Source organism: Chiloscyllium plagiosum, unplaced genomic scaffold (assembly GCF_037043375.1).
Source record: "Chiloscyllium plagiosum isolate Xiang-an unplaced genomic scaffold, Cpla_swu_hap1 HiC_scaffold_53X, whole genome shotgun sequence".
Classification (NCBI taxonomy): Eukaryota; Metazoa; Chordata; class Chondrichthyes; order Orectolobiformes; family Hemiscylliidae; genus Chiloscyllium; species Chiloscyllium plagiosum.
In genome coordinates this window covers 6,135,678-6,163,317 of record NW_028270191.1, presented here as the reverse complement: position 1 = coordinate 6,163,317, position 27,640 = coordinate 6,135,678, and the positions used below count along the sequence as shown (strand labels likewise).

The 27,640-nt window shown below is 54.5% G+C and overlaps 1 protein-coding gene across 4 annotated transcripts in view; it reads right to left on the bottom strand.

The window, feature by feature from the left end:
• Positions 1 to 27,640, bottom strand: part of LOC122543268 (natural resistance-associated macrophage protein 2-like) — a 428,402-nt gene that overhangs the window by 153,991 nt on the left and 246,771 nt on the right. For all 4 annotated transcript variants that reach the window (XM_087985576.1, XM_087985578.1, XM_087985575.1 and 1 more), the window contains one exon: positions 12,793 to 12,863. In XM_087985576.1, the coding sequence (XP_087841702.1) occupies positions 12,793 to 12,863 (71 nt within the window). The remainder of the gene's footprint in view (positions 1 to 12,792; positions 12,864 to 27,640) is intronic.

The window sequence follows — 27,640 nt, the reverse complement described above, 5'->3', positions numbered from 1 at the left end:
CCCCCTCTGCGCCCCCCTCTCCTCTTCTCCCCCTCGGCGCCCTCCTCACCCCCTCTGTGACCCCTCGCCCCCTTCTCCCCCTCTGCGCCCCTTTCTCCCCCTCTGTGCCCTTTTCTCCCCTTCACCCCCTCCGCGCCCCCTCTCCTCCTCTGCGCCCCCTCTCCCCTTCTCCCCCTCTGCGCATCCTTTCCCCCCTGGACCCCTCTTTTCCCTTCCCCCCCACTCCCCTTCTCCCCCTCTGCGCCCCCCACTCCCCTTCTCCTCCTCTGCGCCTCCTTTCCCCACTGCACCCCTCTTTCCCCTTCTCCCCCACTCCCCTTCTCCCCCTCTGCGCCCCCCACTCCCCTTCTCCCTCTCTCCTTCTCCCCCTCTACGCCCCCATCGCCCCTTCTCCCCCGCCCCTCTGCGTGCCCCCTCCATGCCCCGTCGCACCCTTCTCCCCCGCCCCCTTCTCCCCCTATGTGACCCCTCGCCCTCTTCTCCGCCTCTGGGCCCTTTCTCCTCCTCTGCGCCCTTCTCTCCCCTTCTCCCCCTCTGCGCCCCCTCTCCCCCTCTGCGCCCCCTTCTCCCCTTCTCCCCCTCTGCGCCCCCCTTCCCCTCTTCTCACCCTCTGCAACCCCCACTCCCCTTCTCCCTCACTCCTTCTCCCCCTCTACGCCCCCCTTGCCCACTTCTCCCCGCCCCTCTGCGCCCCCCCCTCTACGCTCCCCCGCCCTCTTCTCCCTCTCTGCGCACCCCACTCCCCTTCTCCCCCTCTGCGCCCCCTCTCCCCTTCTCTCCCTCTGCGCCCCCTCTCCCCTTCTCCCCCTCAGTGCCCCCCTCTCTCCTTCTCCCTCTCTGCCCCCCTCACCAATATCTACCCCTCTGCGCCCCCTCTCCTCCTCTGCGCCCCCCTCTCCCCTTCTCCCCCTCTGCACCCCCCTCTCCCCTTCTCCCCTTCTGCGCCCTCCTCGCCCCCTTCTCCCCCTTTGCGCACCCTTCTCCTCCTCTGCGCCCCCTCTCCCCTTCTCCCCCTCTGTGCATCCTTTCCCCCCTGGACGCCTCTTTCCCCATCTCCCCCACTCCCCTTCTCCCCCTCTGCGCCCCCCACTCCCCTTCTTCTCCTCTGCACCTCCTTTCCCCACTGCACCCCTCTTTCCCCTTCTCCCCCACTCCCCTTCTCCCCCTCTGCGCCCCCCGCTCCCCTTCTCCCTCTCTCCTTCTCCCCCTCTACGCCCCCTTCGTGCCTTCTCCCCGCCCCTCTGCGTGCCCCCTCTATGCCCCCTCGCCCCCTTCTCCCCCGCCCCTTCTCCCCCTATGTGACCCCTCGCCCTCTTCTCCCCCTCTGCGCCCCCTTCTCCTCCTCTGCGCCCTTCTCTCCCCTTCTCCCCCTCTGCGCCCCCCTCTCCCCTTCTCCCCCTCTGTGCCCCCCTTGCACCCTTCTCCCCCTCTTCGACCCCCACTCCCCTTCTCCCTCACTCCTTCTCCCCCTCTATGCCCCCCTTGCCCACTTCTCCCCGCCCCTCTGCGCCCCCCCTCTACGCTCCCCCGCCCCCTTCTCCCCCTCTGCGCCCCCCCACTCCCCTTCTCCCCCTCTGCGCCCCCTCTCCCCTTCTCCCCCTCAGTGCCCCCCTCTCTCCTTCTCCCTCTCTGCCCCCCTCACCAATATCTACCCCTCTGTGCCCCCTTCTCCCCCTATGCGCCCCCCCCTGCCCTTTTCCCCCTCTGCGCCCCCTCTCCCCTTTTGCGCCGTCCCTCTCCCCTTCTCCCCCTCTGCGCCCCCTCTCCCCTTCTCCCCCTCAGTGCCCCCCTCTCTCCTTCTCCCTCTCTGCCCAACTCACCAATATCTACCCCTCTGTGCCCCATTCTCCACCTATGCGCCCCCCTCTGCCCTTTTCCCCCCTCTGCGCCCCCTCTCCCCCTCTGCGCCCCCCTCTCCTCTTCTCCCCCTCTGCACCTCCCTCTCCCCTTCTCCCCCTCTGTGCCCCCTCTCCCCTTCTCCCCCTCTGTGCCCCCCTCTCTCCTTCTCCCTCTCTGCCCCCCTCACCAATATCTACCCCTCTGTGCCCCCTTCTCCTCCTATGCGCCCCCCTCTGTCCTTTTCCCCCTCTGCGCCCCCCTCTCCCCTTCTCTCCCTCTGCCCTACCGCCTCCCTCCCCTTCTCTCCCTCTGCCCCCCTCCGTCCCCTTCTCTCCCTCCGCCACCTCTGTCCCCTCCCTCCCCCTCTGCGACCCCTCCGCTCCCCCTCTGCACCCTCTTCCGTTCCCTTCTGCCCCTCTGCGCCCCCCTCTCCCCTTCTCCCCCTCTGTGCCCCCCTCTCCCCTTCTACCCCTCTGCGCCCCCCTCTCCCATTCTCCCCCTCGGCACCCCCCTCCATCCCCTCCCCCCCCCCATCTGCGCCCCCCTCCGTCCCCTTCTCCCCCTCTGTGCCCCCCTCTCCCCTTCTCCCCCTCTGCCCCAGGACGCCCACTCTCCCCTTCTCCCCCTCTGCGCCCCCCTCTCCCCTTCTCCCCCTCTGCACCCCCCTCTCCCCTTCTCCCGTTCGGCGTCCCCTTCGCTCCCTTCTCCCCCTCTGCGCCCCCTTCTCCCCCACTGCGCCCCCTTCTCCCCCTCTGCGCCCCCTCTCACCTTCTCCCCCTCTGCGCCCCCCTCTACCCTTCTCCCCCTCTGCGCTCCCCTTGCCCCCTTCTCCCCCTCTGCGCCCACTTCTCCACCTCTCTGCACCCGTCTCTCCGTCTGCGCCCCACTTCTCTCCTTCTCCCCCTCTGCGCTCCCCTCGCCCCCTTCTCCCCCTCTGCGCCCCCTTCTCCCCCTCTCCGCACTCTTCTCTCCGTCTGCGCCCCCCTTCTCCCCCTCGGCGCCCTCCTCTCCCCCTCTGTGACCCCTCGCCCCCTTCTCCCCCTCTGCGCCCCCTTCTCCCCCTCTGTGCCCTTTTCTCCCCTTCACCCCCTCCGCGCCCCCTCTCCTCGTCTGCGCCCCCTCTACCCTTCTCCCCCACTGCGCATCCTTTCTCCCCTGGACCCCTCTTTCCCCTTCTCCCCCACTCCCCTTCTCCCCCTCTGCGCCCCCCCACTCCCCTTCTCCTCCTCTGCGCCTCCTTTCCCCACTGCACCCCTCTTTCCCCTTCTCCCCCACTCCCCTTCTCCCCCTCTGCGCCCCCCACTCCCCTTCTCCCTCTCTCCTTCTCCCCCTCTATGCCCCCTTCGCCCCTTCTCCCCCGCCCCTCTGCGCGCCCCCTCTATGCCCCCTCGCCCCCTTCTCCCCCGCCCCCTTCTCCCCCTCTGCGCCCCTTTCTCCTCCTCTGCGCCCTTCTCTCCCCTTCTCCCCCTCTGCGCCCCCTCTCCCCCTCTGCGCCCCCCTCTCCCCTTCTCCCCCTCTGCGCCCCCCTTCCCCTCTTCTCCCCCTCTGCGACCCCCACTCCCCTTCTCCCTCACTCCTTCTCCCCCTCTATGCCCCCCTTGCCCACTTCTCCCCGCCCCTCTGCGCTCCCCCCCCCACGCTCCCCCGCCCCCTTCTCCCCCTCTGCGCACCCCACTCCCCTTCTCACCCGTCTGCGCCCCTCTCCCCTTCTCTCCCTCTGCGCCCCCTCTCCCCTTCTCCCCCTCAGTGCCCCCCTCTCTCCTTCTCCCTCTCTGCCCCCCTCACCAATATCTACCCCTCTGCCCCCCCTCTCCGCCTCTGCGCCCCCCTCTCCCCTTCTCCACGTCTGCACCCCCCTCTCCCCTTCTGCGCCCTCCTCGCCCCCTTCTCCCCCTCTGCGCACCCTTCTCCTCCTCTGCGCCCTTCTCTCCCCTTCTCCCCCTCTGCGCCCCCTCTCCCCCTCTGCGCCCCCCTCTCCCCTTCTCCCCCTCTGTGCCCCCCTTGCCCCCTTCTCCCCCTCTGCGACCCCCACTCCCCTTCTCCCTCACTCCTTCTCCCCCTCTATGCCCCCCTTGCCCACTTCTCCCCGCCCCTCTGCGCCCCCCCTCTACGCTCCCCCGCCCCCTTCTCCCCCTCTGCGCCCACCCACTCCCCTTCTCCTCCTCTGCGCCCCCTCTCCCCTTCTCCCCCTCAGTGCCCCCCTCTCTCCTTCTCCCTCTCTGCCCCCCTCACCAATATCTACCCCTCTGTGCCCCCTTCTCCCCCTCTGCGCCCCCCACTCCCCTTCTCCCCCTCTGCGCCCCCTCTCCCCTTCTCCCCCTCAGTGCCCCCCCTCTCCTTCTCCCTCTCTGCCCCCCTCACTAATATCTACCCCTCTGCGCCCCCTCTCCCCCTCTGCACCCCCCTCTCCCCTTCTGCGCCCTCCTCGTCCCCTTCTCCCCCTCTGCGCACCCTTCTCCTCCTCTGCACCCCCTCTCCCCTTCTCCCCCTCTGTGCATCCTTTCCCCCCTGGACCCCTCTTTCCCCATCTCTCCCACTCCCCTTCTCCCCCTCTGCGCCCCCCACTCCCTTTCTTCTCCTCTGCGCCTCCTTTCCCCACTGCACCCCTCTTTCCCCTTCTCCCCCACTCCCCTTCTCCCCCTCTGCGCCCCCCGCTCCCCTTCTCCCTCTCTCCTTCTCCCCCTCTATGCCCCCTTCGCCCCTTCTCCCCCGCCCCTCTGCGCGCCCCCTCTATGCCCCCTCGCCCCCTTCTCCCCCGCCCCCTTCTCCCCCTATGTGACCCCTCGCCCTCTTCTCCCCCTCTGCGCCCCCTTCTCCTCCTCTGCGCCCTTCTCTCCCCTTCTCCCCCTCTGTGACCCCTCTCCCCCTCTGCGCCCCCCTCTCCCCTTCTCCCCCTCTGCGCCCCCCCTTGCCCCCTTCTCCCCCTCTGCGACCCCCACTCCCCTTCTCCCTCACTCCTTCTCCCCCTCTACGCCCCCCTTGCCCACTTCTCCCCGCCCCTCTGCGCCCCCCCTCTACGCTCCCCCGCCCCCTTCTCCCCCTCTGCGCCCCCCACTCCCCTTCTCCCCCTCTGCGCCCCCTCTCCCCTTCTCCCCCTCAGTGCCCCCCTCTCTCCTTCTCCCTCTCTGCCCCCCTCACCAATATCCACCCCTCTGTGCCCCCTTCTCCCCCTATGCGCCCCCCTCTGCCCTTTTCCCCCTCTGCGCCCCCTCTCCCCCTCTGTGCCCCCCTCTCCCCTTCTCCCCCTCTGCACCTCCCTCTCCCCTTCTCCCCTTCTGCGGCCTCCTCTCCCCCTTCTCCCCCTCTGCGCACCCTTCTCCCTCTCTGCGCCCCCAACTCCCCTTCTCCCTCTCTCCTTCTCCCCCTCTCCCCCCCCATCGCCCCCTTCTCCCCCGCCCCTCTGCGCCCCCTCGCCCCCTTCTCCCCCGCCCCCCGCTCCCCCTCAGCGCCCGCCCACTCCCCTTCTCCCCCTCTGCATCCCCTTCTCCCCCCTGCGACCCCTCGCACCCTTCTCCCCCTCTGCGCCCCCCTCGCCCCCTTCTCTCCATCTGCGCCCCCCCCGTCCCTGTCTCCCCCTCTGCGCCCTCCCAATCCCCTTCTCCCTCTCTGTGTCCCCCTCCTGCCTTCTCCCCCTCGGCGCCCCACTCTCCCTTTCCCCCCCATCCCCTTCTCCCCCTTGGCGCACCCCTCGCTGCCTTCTCCCCCTCTGCGCCCCGTTCTCCCCCTCTGTGCCCCCTTCTACCCCTCTGCGCCCCCCTCGCCTCCTTCTCCCCCTCTGCGCCCCCCTCACCCCCTCTGCGCCCCCCTCGCCTCTTTCTCCCCCTCTGCATCCCCCTCGCCCCCTCTGCGCCCCCCTCGCCCCCTTCTCCGCCTCTGCACCACCCTCACCCCCTTCTCCCCCTCTGCGCCCCCCTCTCCCTTTCTCCCCCTCTGCGCCCCCTTCTCTGTCATCATTTCCCTCTCTGTGCCCCCCCCCTCCTCCGTCCCCTCCGTTCCCCCTCTGCGCCCCCCTCCTTCCCCTCCGCTCCCCCTGCGCCCCCCTCCATCCCCTTGTCCCCCTCTGCGCCCTGCTCTGTCCCCGCCGCTCCCCCTTTGCGCCCCCCTCTGCGCCTCTGCTGCCCCTCTGTGTACCCCCTCCGTCCCTTTCTCCCCCTCTGCGACCCCCTCTCCCCTTCTCCTCCTCTGCACCCCCCTCTCCCCCTCTGCGTCCCCCTCTCCCCCTCTGCGCCCCCCTCTCCCCCTCTGCGCCTCTCCCACTCTGCGCCTCTCCCACTCTGCGCCCCCTCTCCCCCTCTGCGCCCCCTCTGCGCCCCCCTCCCCTTCTCCCACTCTACGCCCCCCTCTCCCCCCTCTGCGCCCCCCTCACCCCTTTCTCCCCATCTGCACCCCCTCGCTCCCTTCTCCCCCACTGCACACCCCTCACCCCCTTCTCCCCCTCTGCGTCCCCTTCTCCCCCTCTGCGCCCCCCTCTCCCCTTCTCCCCCTCTGTGCCCCCCTCTCCTTCTCTCCCTCTGCGCCCCCCTCTCCTTCTCTCCCTCTGCACCCCCCTCTCCTTCTCTCCCTCTGCCGCTCTCCTTCTCTTCCTCTCCACCCCACCCCCTCCCTCTCCCTCGGCCCCCCTCCTTCTCTCCCTTTGTTCCCCTCTCTCCCTCTGCCCACCTCTCGCCCTCTGCCCCTCTCCTTCTGTTCCCCTCTCTCTCTCTCTCTCTCCCTCTGTTCCCCTCTCTCCCTCTGCCCACCTCTCGCCCTCTGCCCCTCTCCTTCTCTCCCTCTGTTCCCCTCTCTCCCTCTCCCTCTGCCCCTCTCCTTCTCTCCCTCTGTTCTCCTCTCTCCCTCTCCCTCTGCCCCTCTCCTTCTCTCCCTCTGTTCCCCTCTCTCCCTCTCCCTCGGCCTCTCTCCTTCTCTCCCTCTGTCCCCCTCTCTCTCTCTCCCTCTGCCCCTCACCTTCACTCCCTCTGTTCCCCTCTCTCCCTCTCCCTTGGCCTCTCTCCTTCTCTCCCTCTGTCCCCCCCTCTCTCTCTCCCTCGGCCTCTCTCCTTCTCTCCCTCTGTCCCCCCCTCTCTCTCTCCCTCGGCCTCTCTCCTTCTCTCCTTCTCTCCCCCTCTCTCTCTCCCTCTGCCCCTCACCTTCACTCCCTCTGTTCCGCTCTCTCCCTCTCCTTCTGCCCCTCTCCTTCTCTCCCTCTGTCCCCCTCTCTCCCTCTCCCTCTGCCCCTCTCCTTCTCTCCCTCTATGCCCCTCTCTCCCTCTGCCCCACTCCTTCATTCCCTCAGTTCCCCTCTCTACCCTCCCTCTTCCCCCTCCTTCTCTCCCTCTGTCCCCCTCTCCCCCGCTGCCCCTCTCCTTCTCTCCCTCTGCCCCTCTCCTTCTCTCCCTCTGTTCCCCTCTCTCTCTCTCCCTCTGCCCCTGTCCTTCTCTCCCTCTGTTCCTCTCTCTTCCTCTCCTTCTGCTCCTCCCCTTCTCTCCCTCTGCCCCCTCTCTCCCTCTCCCTCTGCCCCTCTCCTTCTCTCCCTCTGTTCCTCTCTCCCTCTCCCTCTGCCCCTCTCCTTCTCTCCCTCTGTTCCCCTCTCTCCCTCTCCTTCTGCTCCTCCCCTTCTCTCCCTCTGCCCCCTCTCTCCCTCTCCCTCTGCCCTTCCCCTTCTCTCCCTCTGCCCCCCCTCTCTCCCTCTCCCTCTGCCCCTCTCCTTCTCTCCCTCTGTTCCCCTCTCTCCCTCTCCCTCTGCCCCTCTCCTTCTCTCCCTCTGTTCCCCTCTCTCCCTCTCCCTCTGCCCCTCTCCTTCTCTCCCTCTGTTTCCCTCTTTCCCTCTCCCTCTGCCCCTCTCCTTCTCTCCCTCTGTCCCCCTCTCTCCCTCGGCCTCTCTCCTTCTCTCCCTCTGACCCTCTCTCTTCCTCTCCCTCTGCCCCTCTCCTTCACTCCCTCTGTTCCCCTCTCTCCCTCTCCCTCTGTGAGGGAGAGTGTGGGTATGAGAGAGTGTGTGTATGCATGTGAGGGAGAGAGAGGAACAGAGGGTGTGGGTATGTGAGAGTGTGTGTGAATGCCATGTGAGGGAGAGAGAGAGAGAGTGTGGGTATGAGAGAGTGTGTGTGTATACATGTGAGGGAGAGAGAGAGGAAGAGATAGTGTGGTTATGAGAGAGTGTATGTGTATGCAAGTGAGGGAGAGATATTGTGGGTACGAGAGAGTGTGTGTATGCATGTGAGGGAGAGAGAGGGAGTGTGTGGGTATGAGAGAGTGTGTGTGTATGCATGTGAGGGAGAGAGAGGGAGTGTGTGGGTATGAGAGAGTGTGTGTGTATGCATGTGAGGGAGAGAGAGTGTGGGTGTGAGACAGTGTGTGTGTATGCATGTGAGGGAGAGAGAGAGTGTGGGTATGAGAGAGTGTGTGTATACATATGAGGGAGAGAGAGGGAGAGAGTGTGTGGGTATGATAGAGTGTGTGTGTATGCAAGTGAGGGAGAGAGAGAGACAGAGAGAGTGTGTGTATTGAGAGAGTGTGGGTGTGAGAGAGTGTGTGTGTTTGCATGTTAGGGTGAGAGAGTTGTGGGTGTGAGAGAGTGTGTGTGTATGTATGTGAGGGAAAGAGACTGTGGGTACGAGAGAGTGTGTGTATGCATGTGTGGGAGAGACAGAGAGAGTGTGTGTATGAGAGAGTGTGTGTGTATGCATGGGAGGGAGAGAGAGAGTGTGTGTGGGTATGAGAGAGTGTGTGTGTATGCATGGGAGGGAGAGAGAGAGTGTGTGTGGGTATGAGAGAGTGTGTGTGTATGCATGGGAGGGAGAGAGAGAGAGTGTGTGGGTATGAGAGAGTGTGTGTGTATGCATGGGAGGGAGAGAGAGTGTGGGTATGAGAGAGTGTGTGTGTATGCATGGGAGGGAGAGACAGAGAGAGTGTGTGTATGAGAGAGTGTGTGTGTATGCACGTGAGGGAAAGACAGGGAGAGAGAGTGTGGGTGTGTGAGAGAGTGTGTGTATGCATGTGAGGGAGAGAGAGTGTGGGTGTGTGAGAGAGTATGTGTATATCCATGTGAGGGAGAGAGGGGGAGAGAGAGTGTGGGTATGAGAGAGTGTGTGTGTATGCACGTGAGGGAAAGAGTGCGGGTGTGAGAGAGTGTGTGTGTGTATACATGTGAGGGAGAGAGAGAAAGTGTGGGTATGAGAGAGTGTGTGTGTATGCATGTGAGGAAGAGAGAGTGTGGGTATGAGAGAGTGTGTGTGTCTGCAGGTGAGGGAGAGGGGGAGAGAGACTGTCGGTATGAAAGAGTGTATGTATGCATGTGAGGGAAAGACAGGGAGAGAGAGTGTGGGTATGTGAGAGAGTGTGTGTATATCCATGTGAGGGAGAGAGGGGGAGAGAGAGTGTGGGTATGAGAGAGTGTGTGCATATGCACGTGAGGGAGAGACAGGGAGAGAGTGTGGGTGTGAGACAGTGTGTGTGTATGCATGTGAGGGAGAGAGATTGTGGGTATGAGAGCATGTGTGTATGCATGTGAGGGAGAGAGAGTGTGGGTATGAGAGAGAGTGTGTGTATGCTTGTGAGGGAGAGAGTGAGTGTGTGGGTATGTGAGAGTGTGTTTGTATGCATGTGAGCGAGAGAGAGAGAGAGAGAGTGCAGGTATGAGAGAGTGTGTGTGTATGCATGTGAGGGAGAGAGAGTATGGGTGTGAGAGTGTGTGTGTGTATGCATGTGAGGGAGAGACAGTGTGGGTATGAGAGAATGTGTGTATCTGTATGCATGTGAGGGAGAGAGAGAGGGAGAGAGAGTGTGGGTATGAGAGAGTGTGTGTGTATGCATGTGAGAGAGAGAGAGTGTGGGTATGAAAGAGTGTGTGTGTCTGCAGGTGAGGGAGAGTGTGTGATTCTGTGGGTCTGTGTGTGCACGCACTCTTTAGAGAGAGAATGTGTGTGCGCGCGTTTGACAGTGAGTGTGAGGCAATATATGTGTGTGCAAGTGGGTGTGAGAGTTTGAGTGGGGACTCAGAAAGCTTGCGGTTTCAAATAAACTTGTTGGATTATAACCTGGTGTCGTGTGACTTTTGACTTTGTCCACCCCCAGTGCAACACTGGCTCCTCTACGTCCTGGCAATGCTTCTCCGAGTGTGGAAACCAGAAACCCCAGTTCTCCACTCTGGTTTAACGAACATTATACACAGCACTCCCGTAATCTCCCAGCTCTTGTATTTCAATGTCTTGTCTAATAAAGGCACGTTCCCCCATGTGCCTTCTTGGTCAATGTATCGGAGGAAAGGTAGGAACTGTTTCAAGGCAACGTGGATCGGAGCCCCTCCTGATGGGCAGCGAAGGGGAATGGGATAAATATCCGAGAAACAACACTGACTGAGTGAATGCTGTCCCTGTCTACATTCACAATAGCCGACAGCAGGGCTTGGTGGGCTAGCTAAATGGGCCAGTCTGTCTTGTAAATTATAGAATCGTAGAGTCATTCCCAAACTAAACCAGTCCCTCTTGCCTGTGTTCACCTGACTGCTCCAAAAAGCAACATCATCTTGTGCATAATGCACAATCTCACCTGTCTACCAAGTTGCAAAAAACTGTCCTTTCGATACATAACAACGTCCAATTTCCAGTCAACAGTCCAAACCAGGAAATCAAAATGTGGCCACTTGCACATCAGGGAAGAGGACACTGCTCTTACGCTGTCTGTTACGCTGTGTTAATGTTGCTACAGCCCATTCAGATCCGCATCTCTTTGTTTTCAAAGTGAGGGCTGTCACCAGCCTTCACTTTGCACACACCGGAGCCAGTTGGCACTGCCTGGCAGTGCCCAGAATCACAAGTTGGACACTGGGCTCACTGTTCTCCCCCCCCCCCCCCCCCCTCAAAAAAGATGGGAAAATTGCCTTTTAAAATAATGCCAGGCCTGGCACCTCCTGATGAGCTGTGTTCCTGGCACCAGGGCTTGTGGAGCTCTCGGTTTTTCAACACAGTGCACAGAGCAGCTACCACACCAGGATCCCATGGTCAGGCAGCAGGAGCAGGTCCTCCTTACATGGTCCCTCACTCCATCCTCTCTTTTTCTGCCCCCTCAGTACACTTCTCTCTTTCTCTCTCTCCCTCTTGCCGCCTCTTTTCACTCTTTCAATCCCCCCTCACCGCCATTCTCTCTCTGTCACTCGCCTCCCCTCCCCCAGAATGCATTTTCCCTCTCTCCCCTTCACAACATCAACCCACCATCTCTTTCTCTCTCTTTAATGTCCTCGCCCCACTATCCGCTCCCTTTCTCTCCTCACCCCCTTGCTCCACTCTTTCTCCCATTCCCCTCTCTCCCTCACATCATCCTCAATGCCATTTTCCTGCCTTATCCCCTTACTGTGAAAGAGGAGTTGAGTATTATCAGATTGCATGGAATGGCGGAGTTGACTCGATCGGCTGAATGGCCTATTTCTGCTCTTACTTCTGAGCATCTTACAGTCCTGGATGGTGTCGAGCTTTTTGAGTGTTGTTGGAGCTGCCCCCGTCCAAACCACGTGGGGAGTATTCCATCCCACTCCTGACTTGTGCCTTATAGATGGTGGGACAGGCTTCGGGGAGTCAGGAGGGGAGTTACTCGCTGCAGGATTCCCAGAATCCACCCTGCTCTTGGAGCCACTGGATTCATATGGCAAGTTCAGTCCAGTTTAGTTTCAGTATCGGAGTAGGCAATGGTCTAGTAGTATTATCGCCAGACTGTTATCCAGAGACCCAGGTAATCTCTTTGGGACCTGGGTTTAAATCCCACCACAGCAGATGGTGGAATTTGAATTCAATAAAAATCCAGAATTAAGAATCTAAAGATGACCATCAATCCATTGTCGATTATCATAAAAACCCATCTGATTGACTAATATCTTATAGGGAAGGAAATTGCCATCTTTACCTCGTCTGGACTACATGTGACTCCAGACCCACAGCCAACGTGGTTGCCTCCTAATTACCCTCTGGGATGGGCAATAAATGCTGGCCTAGCCAGCGGCACCCTCATCCCATGATTGAATAAAAAAATGTTTCTGGTCAACGGTTACCCCCAAGATGTTGATAGTAAGGGACTCGGTAATGGCAATATCATTGAATGTCACGCAGAGATGCTTAGATCCTCTCTTGTTGGAGATGGACATTGCCTGGCATTTGTGTGGCATGAATGTTACTTACTACACATGATTCTATGAGCACAGGTGAACAAAGTAGGTGACGTGTGGAAAATCAATCCCTGTTACTTATATCGTTGTGGTCTCCAGGTGGGATTGGAAACAGAAAAGATCAGGAATAGTGGTGCACAGAGGCTCGCACTGCCATGTCACAGGTTCGACTCCACCCTTGGGTGACTGTGTAGAGTTTGTGCATTCTCCCTGTGTCTGCCACAGTCACAAAGGTGTGCAGGTTAGGGTGGATTGGTCGTGCTAAATTGCCCATACAGTGTGCAGGTGGGTTAGCCACGCAAAATGCAGGGGACACAGGGATAGGGGAGAGGGTGGGATCAGAGGGTCGGTGTGAACTTGATGGCCTGCTTCCACACACTGGAGGGATTCTATGATATGCACTCGGTAAAGCGCCACCACGTTGGCTGTGGGTCTGGAGTCAGATGTACGCCAGACCAGGTAAGGATGGCAGTTTCCTTCTCTAGGAGGCATTACTGAACCAGATGGGGTTTCCTGACAATTGACACATGGTCATTGTTAGACTCTTAATTCCAGATTTTTATTGAATTCAAATGCCACCACCAGCTGTGACAGGATTCAAACCCTGGTCCCCAGAACTTTAGTTGAGATTTTGGATTTACAGCCAAGCGACAACACGACTGGGTCATTGCCTCCCTATGCCCACAACAAAGAGCATCAGATGGGTCAACGCAGACACGAACAACTGAATGTGAAATCATAACAAAGGTTGGCGAGGGACCCTTGCAATGTACAAGGAAGAATACTCGTTCGTAAAAGTCTTCACGTTACACCGATCTTACCGTACTTATCCAAGAAGAGGAAGAAGAAGGTGTCTATAATCGTGATTAGCACTCCTCCCCACAGGGGAATCCTAAACAATAAAGAAGATGTGGTAAGAGAAACAATTCGGCAGTTGATTTTTTTCAAATGCAGATTCTAGATTAGAGTGGTGCTGGAAAAGCGCAGCAGTTCAGGCAGCATCTGAGGAGCAGGAAAATCGACGTTTCGGGCAAAAGCCCTCCATCAGGAATAGACCTCTATTCCTGATGAAGGGCTTTGGCCCGAAACGTCAATTTTCCTGCTCCTCGGATTCTGCCTGACCTGCTGTGCTTTTCCAGCACCACTCTAATCTAGAATCTGGTTTCCAGCATCTGCAGTCATTGTTTTTACCTTTTTTCAAATCCAGTCATGGGATGTTAGTGTCACTGTATTGATTGCCCATCCCTAGTTGCCCTTTGAGACGGTGGTGGTGACTTGCCCTCTTGAACCGTTACAGTCTACAGGCAGTAGAACATTGTGAGGGAGGAACTTCCAGGATTTTGACCCTGTCTGTGACTGTACTCTGTCTGGCAGAATACCAGCCTGAATCCTGACACTGCAAAACCGGACGGGACACCATTTGCAAGAAGCAAATCGCCAAGACGCCAGCACAGCCCTCATGGTGCTTGCTCATTTTGGATCGCTAAAGGTAATGTAGGGATGACTCGACAGAACCAGATACATTCACAGTTTGCAACAATGCTATTTGGCCCACTCTGTCCGTGCCAGCGCTTTGCCGGATTGAATCCCAATTCACCCTCACCGTCAAACAATTCCCAATTTTCTGCTGGAAACAATCCTATTGTTGCTTGAAGTCTTTCTTGGTAAAACATTCAGTATAGACAAAGAGAGAAAGACTCCCATGGAGATTGTTCCTTTCAGGACTTCAAGATATGTTCAAACCCCTTTTCAGCCAATGAAGTAATTGGAAGTGCAATGTAGGAAGAATCGCAGCAATCTTCTGTCTGAAGACATTTAGAGTCATAGCAATGTCCAGCATGGAAGCTGACCCTTCGGTCCAACCCATCCATGCCGACCAGATATCCCAACCCAATCTAGTCCCACCTGCCAGCACCCGGCCCATATCCCTCCAAACCCTTCCTATTCATATACCCATCCAAATGCCTCTTAAAGTTGCAATTGTACCAGCCTCCACCACTTCCTCTGGCAGCTCATTCCATACACACATCACCTCCTGTGCGAAAACGTAGCCCCTTAGGTCCCTTTTAAATCTTTCCCCTCTCACCTTAAACCTATGCCCTTTAGTTCTGGACTCCCCTACCCCGGCAAAAAGACCGTGTCTGTTTATCCTATCCATGCCCCACATGATTTTATAAACCTCTATAAGGTCACCCCTCAGCCTCCGACGCTCCAGAGAAAACAGCCCCAGCCTCTTCAGCCTCTCCCTATAGCTCAAACCCTCCAATCCTGGCAACATCCTTGTAAATCCTTCCTGAACCGTTTTAAGTTTCACAACATCTTTCCTATAGTAGGGAGACCAGAATTGCACGCAGCATTCCAAAAGTGGCTGAACCAATGAGGTATACAGCCGCCACATGACCTCCCAACTCCTCCACTCAATGCACTGACCAATAAAGTCAAACAAATTGGAGGTGCATTGGACAGTGAAGAACGTTACCTCAGAATACAACAGGATCTTGATCAAATAGGCCAATGGGCCGAGGAGGGGCAGATGGAGTTTAATTTACATAAATGTGAGGTGCTGCATTTTGGAAAGGCAAATCAGGGCAGGACCTATACAGTTAATGGGAAGGTCCTGGGGAGTATTGCTGAACCTTTGACCTTAGAGTGCAGGTTCATAGTTCTTTGAAAATGGAGCCACAGGTGGGTAGGATAGTGAAGAAGGCGTTTGGTATAGAACATAGAACGTAAGAACTAGGAGCAGGAGTAGGCTGTGCGGCCCTTCGAGCCTGCTCTGCCAATCAACAAGATCATGGCTAATTTTTTCGTGGACTCTGCTCCACTTACCCACATTTTCACCAAACCCCTTAATTCCTTTATTTGTCAAAAAAAGTATCTACCTTAGCTTTAAAAGCGATTACTGAAATAGCATCAACTACTTCACTGGGCAGGAAATTCCATAGATTAACAACCCTCTGAGTGAAGAAGTTCCTTTTCAGTTCAGTCCTTAATCTGCTTCCTTGTCCTAGTCACACTTATCAGTGGAAACATCCTATTTCGATTTTATCGATTCCCTTCATAATTTGACATGTTTTTATAAGATCCCCTCCATTCTTCTGAAAATCCCAGTCTAATCCAGTCTAATCCCAGTCTACTCAGTCTCTCATCATAAGCCGACCCCCTCAACTCCAGAATCAACCTCATGAACCTCTTCTGCACCCCCCCCCCCAGTGCCAGCACGTCCTTTCTCAAATGAGGAGACCAAAACTGCACACAGTACTCCAGGTGTGGTCTCACCAGCACCTTGTACAGCTACAACATAACCTCCCTGCTTTTAAACTCAATTCCTTTACCAATGAAGGACAAAATTCCATTTGCCTTCCTAATTACCAGTTGCACCTGCAGACCAGCCTGCAGTGATTCATGCACAAGGACACCCAGCTCCCTCTGCACAGCAGCATGCTGCCATTTTTTACCATTCAAGTAATAATCTATTTTGCTGTTACTCCAACCAAAATGGATGACTTCACACTTACTAACATTGTATTTTATCTGCCAGACCTTTGCCCACTCACTCAATGTATCTATGTTCCTCTGCAAAGTTTCACAGTCTTCTGCACATTTTGCTCTGCCACTCATCTTAGTGTCATCTGCAAACTTTGACACCCTACACGTGGTCCCCAACTCCAAAGCATCGACATAAATTGTAAATAATTATGGTCCCAACACCGATCCCTGAGGCACACCACTAGTTACTGATTGCCAGCCAGAATAGCACTCATTTATTCCCGCTCTTTGCTTCCTGTCAGTCAAGCAATCCTCGATCCACAATAATACTCTAACCCTAACACCATGCATCCTTACCTTATGCAGCAGCCTCATGTGCGGCACCTTGTCAAAGGCCTTTTGTAAATCTAGGGACACCACATCCACTGGGTCCCCGTGGTCCACTTTGCTTGAAATGTTTTCATAGAATTTCAAAAGGTTTGTGAAGCATGACCTGCCCTTCATGAACCCATGCTGCGTCTGTACAATGGGACAACTTATTTCGAGATGCCCTGCTATTTCTTCCTTGATAATAGACTCAAGAATCTTCCCCACAACAGAGGTTAACCTAACCGACCTATAATTACCCATCTTTTGTCGACCTCCTTTTGTAAACACTGGCGTCACATTTCCTGTTTTCCAATCTGCTGGGATTGCCCCAGAGTCCAGCGAATTTTGGAAAATTACCACCAGTCCACCTGCTATTTCTCCCACCATCTCTTTTAGTATGCTGGGATGCATTCCATCAGGGCCAGGAGACTTATCTATCCTTAGCTCCATTAGCTTACCCAATGCTAGCTCTTCCGTAATAATAATTGTTTCCAGGTCCTCACCTACCTTTGTCCCTTCGTCACTTTCTGGCGTGTTATTAGTATCGTCCACTGTGAAGACTGATGCAAAGTACCTGTTCAGTGCCTCAGCCATTTCCTCATATCCCATAACTAACTGCCCCTTCTCATCCTCTAAAGGACCAACATTTACTTTAGCCACTCTTCTTTGTTTTATATATTTATAGAAACTTCTGCTATCTGTTTTTATATTCTGTGCTAGGTTTTTTTCTCATACTCTATCATACTTTCCTTCATAGCTCTTTTTGTAGCTTTCTGTTGACTTTTAAAGTTTTCCCAATCTTCTAGATTCCTGCTGTTTTTGGCCACTTTGTATGCCTTCTCTTTCACTTTGAGTGCCTTACTTCCTTAGACATTCCTGGCAGGTTACCCCTCCTCTTACAGTCCTTCCTTCTCCCTGGAATATGCTTTTGCTGAGCACTGAAAAATTTCTTTGAAAGTCCTCCACTGTTCATCAACTGTCGCACCATAAAGTCTCTGCTTCCAGTCTACTTTAGCCAGGTCCTCTCTCATTCACTCATAGTCCCCCTTATTCAAGCACAGGACCCTGGTATTGGATTTTATCTTGACACTGTCCATCTGTGTTCTAAATTCAACCACACTATGATCGCTCTTTCCAAGAGGATCCGTAATTATGAGGTCAGTAATTATTCCTGTCTCTTTGCACAGGACCAGATCTAGGATAGCTTGATCCCTCTTTGGTTCCATTCCATACTATTCAAGAAAACTATAACAGAAAGAGTGAATGAAACCTCCTCAAGGCTACCCTGACCGAGCTGGTTTGACCAATCTACATGTAGATTAAAATCCCCCATGATAATAGCAGTACCATTTTTGCCGACATTAGTTATTTCCTTGTTTATGGCCTGGCCCAATGTGATGTTATTATTTGGTGGGCTATAGAGTACGCCTATCAGTGAATCTTTCTTCTTGGAATTCCTAATTTCCACCCAAATTTTGACCTCATGCTCCATCTGACCTTTATTGGTCAGAGCATTGAATACAGGAGCTGGGAGGTCATGTTGCAGCTGGACAGGACATTGGTTAGGCCACTTTTAGAATATTGTATGCAATTCTGGTCTCCCTCCTTGTAGAAAGGATGTTGTGAAACTTGACAGGGTTCAGAAAAGATTTACAAGGATGCTGCCAGGGTTGGAGGATTTGAGCTACAGGGAGACGCTGAACAGGCTGGGGCTGTTTTCCTTGGAGCATCGGAGACTGAGGGGTGACCTTATAGAGGTTTATAAAATCAAGGGGGACATGGATAGGGTGAATAGCCAAGGTCTTTTCCTTGGGTTTGGGCAGTCCAGAACTAGAGGGTATAAGTTTAGGGTGAGAGGGGAAAGATATAAAAGTGGCCCAATGGGCAACCTTTTCACACAGAGGGTGGTACGGGTATGGAATGAGCTGCCAGAGGAAGTGGTGGAGGCTGGTACAATTACAACATTTAAAAGGCACTTGGATGGATACATGAATAGGAAGGATTTAGAGGGCTATAGGCAAAGTGCTGGCAAATGGAACAAGATTAATTTAGGATATCAGGCCAGCATGAATGAGTTGGACCAAAGGGTCTGTTTCTGTGGTGCATTACTCCACGACTATGACTCTATGATACCAAATGCCTTCTTTCACCACCCTGTCTACCTTTCCATACACCTTTGTATAAAGTGACCCCTCATCACACAGACTCCAGCCAGAGCAAGTGTTCATCTTCTCCCCCATCCTTTAGGATTTCAAATAAAACTTCAGTGAGTCTCTTCGGAGACCTCCCTGCTTCATTCTGAGTCAATTGGATTCTCCTTTGAATCACTGGCCTGTATACTTCAGTTTCCAAACCAAACCTGGAAAAGGGGGAGAGAACTGAGCTCTGTATTTCAGCCCCCTCCTTAGAACCATTGGCATCGCACTGGGGAAGCTAGACTTGTGCACTCTGGATGGATTTCCTGTCCATTTTATAAAGGCATGCTCAAAATTGCACACACCAAATTGTAGTCTGAGCATTGTGTCGTATATATAGGTTGCTACCTCATCACTCTTGCTCCTATTTCCCTTTTCGAGCACTACTCTGGTGAGATCGCCCTCTACTGCTCTCTTCCTGGGGTTCACAGCTTATACTGGGCAATTGTGCCTCTCCAATCTCCAATCTTTCACCCCACTGCTTGTCCTTATGGTCAGCTTCCTGAGACTACAGACAGTGTGCCGTAGAATGAAATTCTTTCCCTGCTGTCTCAGTTCACCCACTGCCAAGTGGACACGCTCATCCTCCCACAATGCATCTGCAGCAGCTGCTGGGTTGAACAGATTTGTGTGTTGCTGGAAAAAGGAGATGCGTTGTCATAACTTGACAGAATCGCAAGAATACCAAATCGCAATTTCCACTCCATGAGAATAGGATATTGATGGCTGGCAGGTAAATTCCGAGTCAGTGCCTCTATCAGTCAACCAATTGGTATCCTCATACATTGTGGCAACCTTTGAGATTTGGCATTCTTGCCATTCAGTCCTGATGAAGAGCATCAAACACATCTTCCTCTGCTTTCTGGCAAGAGACGTTAAGTAGCTGTGCTTCACATTGAACAGCATCTGCCACCTGGCAGCCCAACCTGGGAAGGTGTCCATAACAATCCTTCAATAACAAGCCCTGTTTCAGGTTTAAGCCTGTTAACCACGGTGCCAGTGAACCACCTGGCTTGAACAGGTTTTCCTCTGAAGGTCGCAGGTTCAGGCTATGCAGGGCTTGGATGTTGACCAAGTGCACAAGACGGTTGATCTGGTGGGGTTAGGGAGAGACGGGAGGGTTTGCTGACAATAGAGGAAAAGGTGGCAGCAGAGTGGCAATATGACTGGGCTGGTAATTGAGAACCTCAGGCTAATGTTCTGGGGATTTTGGCTTGGATCTCAAGATGGAGGATAGTTAAGTCTGAATTCAGTACAAACCTGGAAATAAAATGCTGGCCTAATGATGACCATGGAACCACGGTCAATTGTTATATAAACCCATCTGGTACACTCATGTCCTTCAGGGAAAGAAACTGCCGTCCTTACCTGATTTGGGCCGACAAGTGACTCCAGACCCACAGCCAATGTGGTGGACTGTCAACTGTCCTGGGCAATTAAGGATGGGTAATAAATGGTGTGCCTAGCCAGTGGCACCCACATCCCGTGGACAAACAGAAAACGAAGAGGTGTTCTGCTGAGAAACCTGATAATGGAAGGCGAATGTGGGCTGAATCTCAGTGAGACATCGGGGGGTATTCTCACTGACCCAGAGAGGCAATCAGAGAGCAGCATAATGGCCATGTCATGGCCCAGGAGGGGACAAACAGTCCTGGAGGGAACAACTGTCTTGAAAAACAGACGGAGACAGCGAGCCTGGAGAATGAATCTCCGACTGGCTGACAGTCTATCAATGGGGAAACAATACTGAGGGAGGGCCTATCACCGGGGGAAACATTACTGAGAGAGGACTTATCATTGTGGGAAACATTACTGAGGGAGGGTCTATCACTGGGGGAAACATTATTGAGTGAGGGTCTATCCCTGGGGGAAACATTACTGAGGGAGGGTCTATCACCGGGGGAAACATTACTGAGGGAGGGTCTATCCCTGGGGAAACATTACTGAGGGAGGGCCTATCACTGGGGGAAACAATACTGAGGGAGGGTCTATCCCTGGTGGAAACATTACTGAGGGAGTGTCTATCCAGAGGGGAAACATTACTGACGGAGGGTCTATCCCTGGGGGAAACATTACCGAGGGAGGGTCTACCACTGGGTGAAACAGTACTGAGGGAGGGTCAATCCCTGGGGGAAACATTACTGAGGGAGGGTCTATCACTGGTTGAAACATTACTGAGGGAGGGCCTATCACTGGGGGAAACAATGCTGAGGGAGGGTCTATCCCTGGTGGAAACATTACTGAGGGAGGATCTATCCCTGGGGGAAACATTCCTGAGGGAGGACTTATCATTGTGGGAAACATTACTGACGGAGGGTCTATCACTGGGTGAAACAATACTGAGGGAGTGCCTATCACTGGGGGAAACATTGCTGAGGGAGGGTTTATCACGGGGGAAACAATACTCCGGAAGGGCTTATCACCGGGGGAAACATTACTGAGAGAGGGTCTTTCACTGGTGAAAACATTACTGAGGGAGGATCTATCACTGGGGGAAACATTACTGAGGGAGGGTCAATCACGAGTGAAAACATTACTGAGGGAGGGTCGATCACGGGGGAAACATTACTGAGGGAGGGTCTATCACAGGGGGAAACATTACTGAGTGAGGGTCTATCACCGGGGGAAACATTACTGAGGGAGGGTCTATCCCGGGGGGAAACATTACGGAGGGAGGGCCTTTCATTGGGTGAAACATCACTGAGAGTGGACTTATCATGGGAGGGAAACATTACTGAGGGAGGGTCTATCCCTGGGGGAAACATTACTGACGGAGGGTCTATCACCGGGGAAAACATCACTGAAGGAGGGTCTATCACTGGGGGAAACATTACTGAGGGAGGGTCGATCACCAGGGGAAACATTACTGAGGGAGGGTCTATCCCTGGGTGAAACATTACTGAGGAGGGCCTATCACTGGGGGAAGCAATACTGAGGGAGGGTCTATCCCTGGTGGAAACATTACTGAGGGAGTGTCTATCCCTGGGGGAAACATTACTGAGGGAGGGTCTATCCCTAGGGGAAACATTACTGACGGAGAATCTATCACCAGGGGAAACATTACTGAGGGAGGGTCCATCCCTGGGGGAAACATTACTGAGGGAGGGTCTACCACTGGGTGAAACAAAACTGAGGGAGGGTCAATCCCTGGGGGAAACATTACTAAGGGAGGGTCTATCACTGGGTGAAACATTACTGAGGGAGGGCCTATCACTGGGGGAAACAATGCTGAGGGAGGGTCTATCCCTGGTGGAAACATTACTGAGGGAGGGTCTATCCCTGGGGGAAACATTCCTGAGGGAGGACTTATCATTGTGGGAAACATTACTGACGGAGGGTCTATCACTGGGTGAAACGTGAGGGTCTATCCCGAGGGGAAACATTACTGAGGGAGGGTCGATACCGAGGGGAAACATTACTGACGGAGGGTCAATAACTGGGGGAAAAATTACTGAGGGAGGACTAATCATTGGGGGAAACATTATTGTGGGAGGGTCTATCCCTGGGGGAAACATTACTGAGGGAGGGCCTATCACTGGGGGAAACATTACTGAGGGAGGACTTATCATTGGGGGAAACATTACTGAGGGAGGGTCTATCATTGGGGGAAACATTACTGTGTGAGGGTCTCTTACCAGAGGAAATATTACTGAGGGAGGGCTTATCACTGGGGGAAACAATAGTGAGGGAGGGTCTATCGCTGGGGGAAACATGACTGAGGGATGGTCTATCACGGGGGGAAACATTACTGTGGGAGGGCATATCACTGGGGGAAACATTACTGAGGGAGGGTCTATCACTGGGGCAAACATTACTGAGGGAGGGTCTATCACTGGGGGAAACATTACTGAGGGAGGGTCTATCACCGGGGGAAACATTACTGAGGGAGGGTCTATCTCTGGGGGAAACATTCCTGAGGGAGGGTCTATCACCGGGGGAAACATTACTGAGGGAGGGTCGATCACCAGAGGAAACATTACTGAGGAGGGCCTATCACTGGGGGAAACAATACTGAGGGAGGGTCTATCCGTGGTGGAAACATTACTGAGGGAGTGTCTATCCCTGGGGGAAACATTATTGAGGGAGGGTCTATCACTGGGGGCAACATTACTGAGGGAGGGTCTAACCCTAGGGGAAACATGACTGACGGAGGGTCTATCACTGGGGGATACTTTCCTGAGGGAGGGTCTATCACTGGGGGAAACATTACTGAGGGAGGGTCTATCACCGGGGGAAACATTACTGAGGGAGGGTCTACCTCTGGGGGAAACATTCCTGAGGGAGGGTCTATCACTGGGGGAAACATTACTGAGGGAGGGTCTAACCCTAGGGGAAACATTACTGAAGGAGGGTCTATCATTGGGGGAAACATTACTGAGAGAGGGTCTATCACTGGTGAAAATATTACTGAGGGAGGGCCTATCACTGGGGGAAACATTACTGCGGAAGGGTGCATCACTGGGGAAAACATGACTGAGGGATGGTCTATCACCGGGGGAAACATTACTGAGGGAGGGCCTTTCACTGGGGGAAGTAATACTGAGGGAGGGTCTATCACTGGGTGAAACATTACTGAGGGAGGGCCTATCACTGGGGGAAACATTCCTGAGGGAGGGTCTATCACTGGGGGAAACATTACTGAGGGAGGGTCTATCCCGAGGGGTAACATTACTGAGGGAGGGTCTATCCCTAGGGGAAACATTACTGAGGGAGGGTTTATCACGGGGGAAACATTACTGAGGAAGGGCCTATCACCGGGGGAAACATGAGTGAGGGAGGGTCTATCACTGGGGGAAACATTACTGAGGGAGGGTCTATCACCGAGTGAAACATTACTGAGGAGGGGTCTGTCGCTGGTGAAATCAATACTGAGGGAGGGCCTAACACTGGGGGAAACATTACAGACGGAGGGTCTATCACTAGTGAAAACATTACTGAGGGAGGGTCTATCACCGGGGGAAACATTACTGAGGGAGTGTCTATCACAGGGTGAAACATCACTGAGGGAGGTTCTACCACTGGGGGAAACATTACTGAGGGAGGGTCTATCACTGGGGGAAACATTACTGAGGAAGGGTCTATCATTGGGGGAAACATTACTGTGGGAGGGTCTCTCACCAGAGGAAACATTACTGAGGGAGGGCTTATCACTGGGGGAAACAATACTGAGGGAGGGTCTATCGCTGGGGGAAACATTACTGAGGGAGAGTCTATCCCAGGGGGAAACATTACTGTGGGAGGGCATATCACTGCGGGAAACATTACTGAGTGAAGTTCTATCCCTGGGGGAAAAATTACTGAGGGAGGGCCTATCACTGGGGGAAATAATACTGAGGGAGGGTCTATCACTGGGTGAAACATTACTGAGGGAGGGCCTATCACTGGGGGAAACATTCCTGAGGGAGTGTCTATCCCTGGGGGAAACATTACTGAGGGAGTGTCTATCCCTGGGGGAAACATTATTGAGGGAGGGTCTATCACTGGGGGAAACATTACTGAGGGAGGGTCTATCCCTAGGGGAAACATTACTGACGGAGGGTCTATCACTGGGGGATACTTTCCTGAGGGAGGGTCTATCACTTGGGGAAACATGACTGACGGAGGGTCTATCACCGGGCGAAACATTACTGAGGGAGGGTCTATCATTGGGAGAAACATTACTGAGAGAGGGTCTATCACTGGTGAAAATAGTACTGAGGGAAGGCCTATCACTGGGGGAAACATTACTGCTGAAGGGTGTATCACTGGGGAAAACATTACTGAGGGATGGTCTATCACTGAGGGAAACATTACTGAGGGAGGGCCTATCACTGGGGGAAATAATACTGAGGGAGGGTCTATCACTGGGTGAAACATTACTGAGGGAGGGCCTATCACTGGGGGAAACATTCCTGAGGGAGGGTCTATCACTGGGGGAAACATTACTGAGGGAGGGTCTATCCCGAGGGGAAACATTACTGAGGGAGTGTCTATCCCTGGGGGAAACATTACTGAGGGAGTGTCTATCCCTGGGGGAAACATTATTGAGGGAGGGTCTATCACTGGGGGAAACATTACTGAGGGAGGGTCTATCCCAAGGGGAAACATTACTGACGGAGGGTCTATCACTGGGGGATACTTTCCTGAGGGAGGGTCTATCACTTGGGGAAACATTACTGACGGAGGGTCTATCACCGGGCGAAACATTACTGAGGGAGGGTCTATCACTGGGTGAAACATTACTGAGGGAGGGCCTATCACTGGGGGAAACATTCCTGAGGGAGGGTCTATCACTGGGGGAAACATTACTGAGGGAGGGTCTATCCCGAGGGGAAACATTACTGAGGGAGGGTCTATCCCTAGGGGAAACATTACTGAGGGAGGGTTTATCACGGGGGAAACATTACTGAGGAAGGGCCTATCACCGGGGGAAACATGAGTGAGGGAGGGTCCATCACCGGGTGAAACATTACTGAGGGAGGGTCTAACACCGGGGGAAACATTACTGAGGGAGAGTCTATGCCGAGGGGAAACATTTCTGAGGGAGGGTGTATTATTGTGGGAAACAGTACTGAGGGAGGGTCTATCCCGAGGGGAAACATTACTGAGGGAGGGTCTATCCCGAGGGGAAACATTATTAACGGAGGGTCAATCACCAGGGGAAACATTATTGAGGGAGGGTCTATCACAGGGGGAAACATGACTGAGGGAGGGCCTATCACTGTGGGAAATAATACTGAGGGAGGGTCTATCCCTGGTGGAAACATTACTGAGGGAGGGTCTATCCCTGGGGGAAACATTATTGAGGGAGGGTCTATCCCTAGGGGAAACATTACTGACGCAGTGTCTATCACCAGGGGAAACATTACTGAGGGAGGGTCTATCACTGGGGGAAACATTACTGAGGGAGGGTCTATCACCGGGGAAACATTACTGAGGGAGGGTCTATCACTGGGTGAAACATTACTGAGCGAGGGCCTATCATTGGGGGAAACAATACTGAGGGAGTGCCTATCACTGGTGAAAACATTACTGAGGGAGGACCTATCACTAGTGAATACATTACTGAGGGAGAGTCTGTCACTGGGGGAAACATTACTGAGGGAAGGTCTACCACTGGGGTACCCTTTCTGAGGGAGGGTAAATCACTGGGTGAAACATTACTGAGGGAGGGTCTATCAGTGGGAGAAACATTACTGAGGGAGGGCCTATCAATGGGGGAAACAACACTGTGGGAGGGTCTATCACTGGGGGAAACATTATTGAGGGAGGGTCTATCCCGAGGGGAAACATTACTGAGTGTGGGTCTATCCCTAGGGGAAACATTACTGGCGGAAGGTCAATCACCAGGGGAAACATTTCTGAGGGAGGGTCAATAACTGGGGGAAAGATTACTGAGGGAGGACTAATCATTGGGGGAAACATTACTGTGGGAGGGTCTATCCCTAGGGGAAACATTACTGAGGGAGGGCCTATCACTGGGGGAAACATTACTGCGGGAGGGTCTATCACCGGGGGAAACATTACTGAGGGAGGGTCGATCACCAGAGGAAAAACTACAGAGGGAGGGCCTTTCAGTGGGGGAAACAACACTGAGGGAGGGTCTGTCACTGGGGGAAACATTACTGAGGGAGGGTCTATCACTGGGGGAAACATTACTGAGGGAGGGTCTATCACCGGGGGAAACATTACTGAGGAAGGGTCTATCCCTGGGTGAAACATTACTGAGGAGGGCCTATCACTGGGGGAAACATTACTGAGGGAGTGTCTATCCCTGGGGGAAACATTACTGAGGGAGTGTCTATCCCTGGGGGAAACATTATTGAGGGAGGGTCTATCACTGGGGGAAACATTACTGAGGGAGGGTCTATCCCTAGGGGAAACATTACTGACGGAGGGTCTATTACTGGGGGATACTTTCCTGAGGGAGGGTCTATCACTTGGGGAAACATTACTGACGGAGGGTCTATCACCGGGCGAAACATTACTGAGGGAGGGTCTATCATTGGGGGAAACATTACTGAGAGAGGGTCTATCACTGGTGAAAATATGACTGAGGGAAGGCCTATCACTGGGGGAAACATTACTGCTGAAGGGTGTATCACTGGGGAAAACATTACTGAGGGATGGTCTATCACCGAGGGAAACATTACTGAGGGAGGGCCTATCACTGGGGGAAATAATACTGAGGGAGGGTCTATCACTGGGTGAAACATTACTGAGGGAGGGCCTATCACTGGGGGAAACATTCCTGAGGGAGGGTCTATCACTGGGGGAAACATTACTGAGGGAGGGTCTATCCCGAGGGGAAATATTACTGAGGGAGGGTCTATCCCTAGGGGAAACATTACTGAGGGAGGGTTTATCACGGGGGAAACATTACTGAGGAAGGGCCTATCACCGGGGGAAACATGAGTGAGGGAGGGTCCATCACCGGGTGAAACATTACTGAGGGAGGGTCTAACACCGGGGGAAACATTACTGAGGGAGAGTCTATGCCGAGGGGAAACATTTCTGAGGGAGGGTCTATCACAGGGGGAAACATTACTGAGGGAGGGCCTATCACTGTGGGAAATAATACTGAGGGAGGGTCTATCCCTGGTGGAAACATTACTGAGGGAGGGTCTATCCCTGGGGGAAACATTATTGAGGGAGGGTCTATCCCTAGGGGAAACATTACTGACGCAGTGTCGATCACCAGGGGAAACATTACTGAGGGAGGGTCTATCACTGGGGGAAACATTACTGAGGGAGGGTCTATCACCAGGGAAACATTACTGAGGGAGGGTCTATCACTGGGTGAAACATTACTGAGCGAGGGCCTATCATTGGGGGAAACAATACTGACGGAGTGCCTATCACTGGTGAAAACATTACTGAGGGAGGACCTATCACTAGTGAATACATTACTGAGGGAGAGTCTGTCACTGGGGGAAACATTACTGAGGGAAGGTCTATCACAGGGGGATACATTACTGAGGGAAGGTCTACCACTGGGGTACCCTTTCTGAGGGAGGGTAAATCACTGGGTGAAACATTACTGAGGGAGGGTCTATCAGTGGGAGAAACATTACTGAGGGAGGGCCTATCAATGGGGGAAACAACACTGTGGGAGGGTCTATCACTGGGGGAAACATTACTGAGGGAGGGTCTATACCGAGGGGAAACATTACTGAGTGTGGGTCTATCCCTAGGGGAAACATTACTGACGGAAGGTCAATCATCAGGGGAAACATTTTTGAGGGAGGGTCAATAACTGGGGGAAAAATTACTGAGGGAGGACTAATCATTGGGGGAAACATTACTGTGGGAGGGTCTATCCCTAGGGGAAACATTACTGAGGGAGGGCCTATCACTGGGGGAAACATTACTGCGGGAGGGTCTATCACCGGGGGAAACATTACTGAGGGAGGGTCGATCACCAGAGGAAAAACTACAGAGGGAGGGCTTTTCAGTGGGGGAAACAACACTGAGGGAGGGTCTGTCACTGGGGGAAACATTACTGAGGGAGGGTTTATCACGGCGGAATCATTACTGAGGAAGGGCCTATCACCGGGGAAAACATCACTGAGGGAGTGTCTATCACCGGGGGAAACATTACTGAGGGAGGGTGTATCACTGGGGGAAACATTAATGA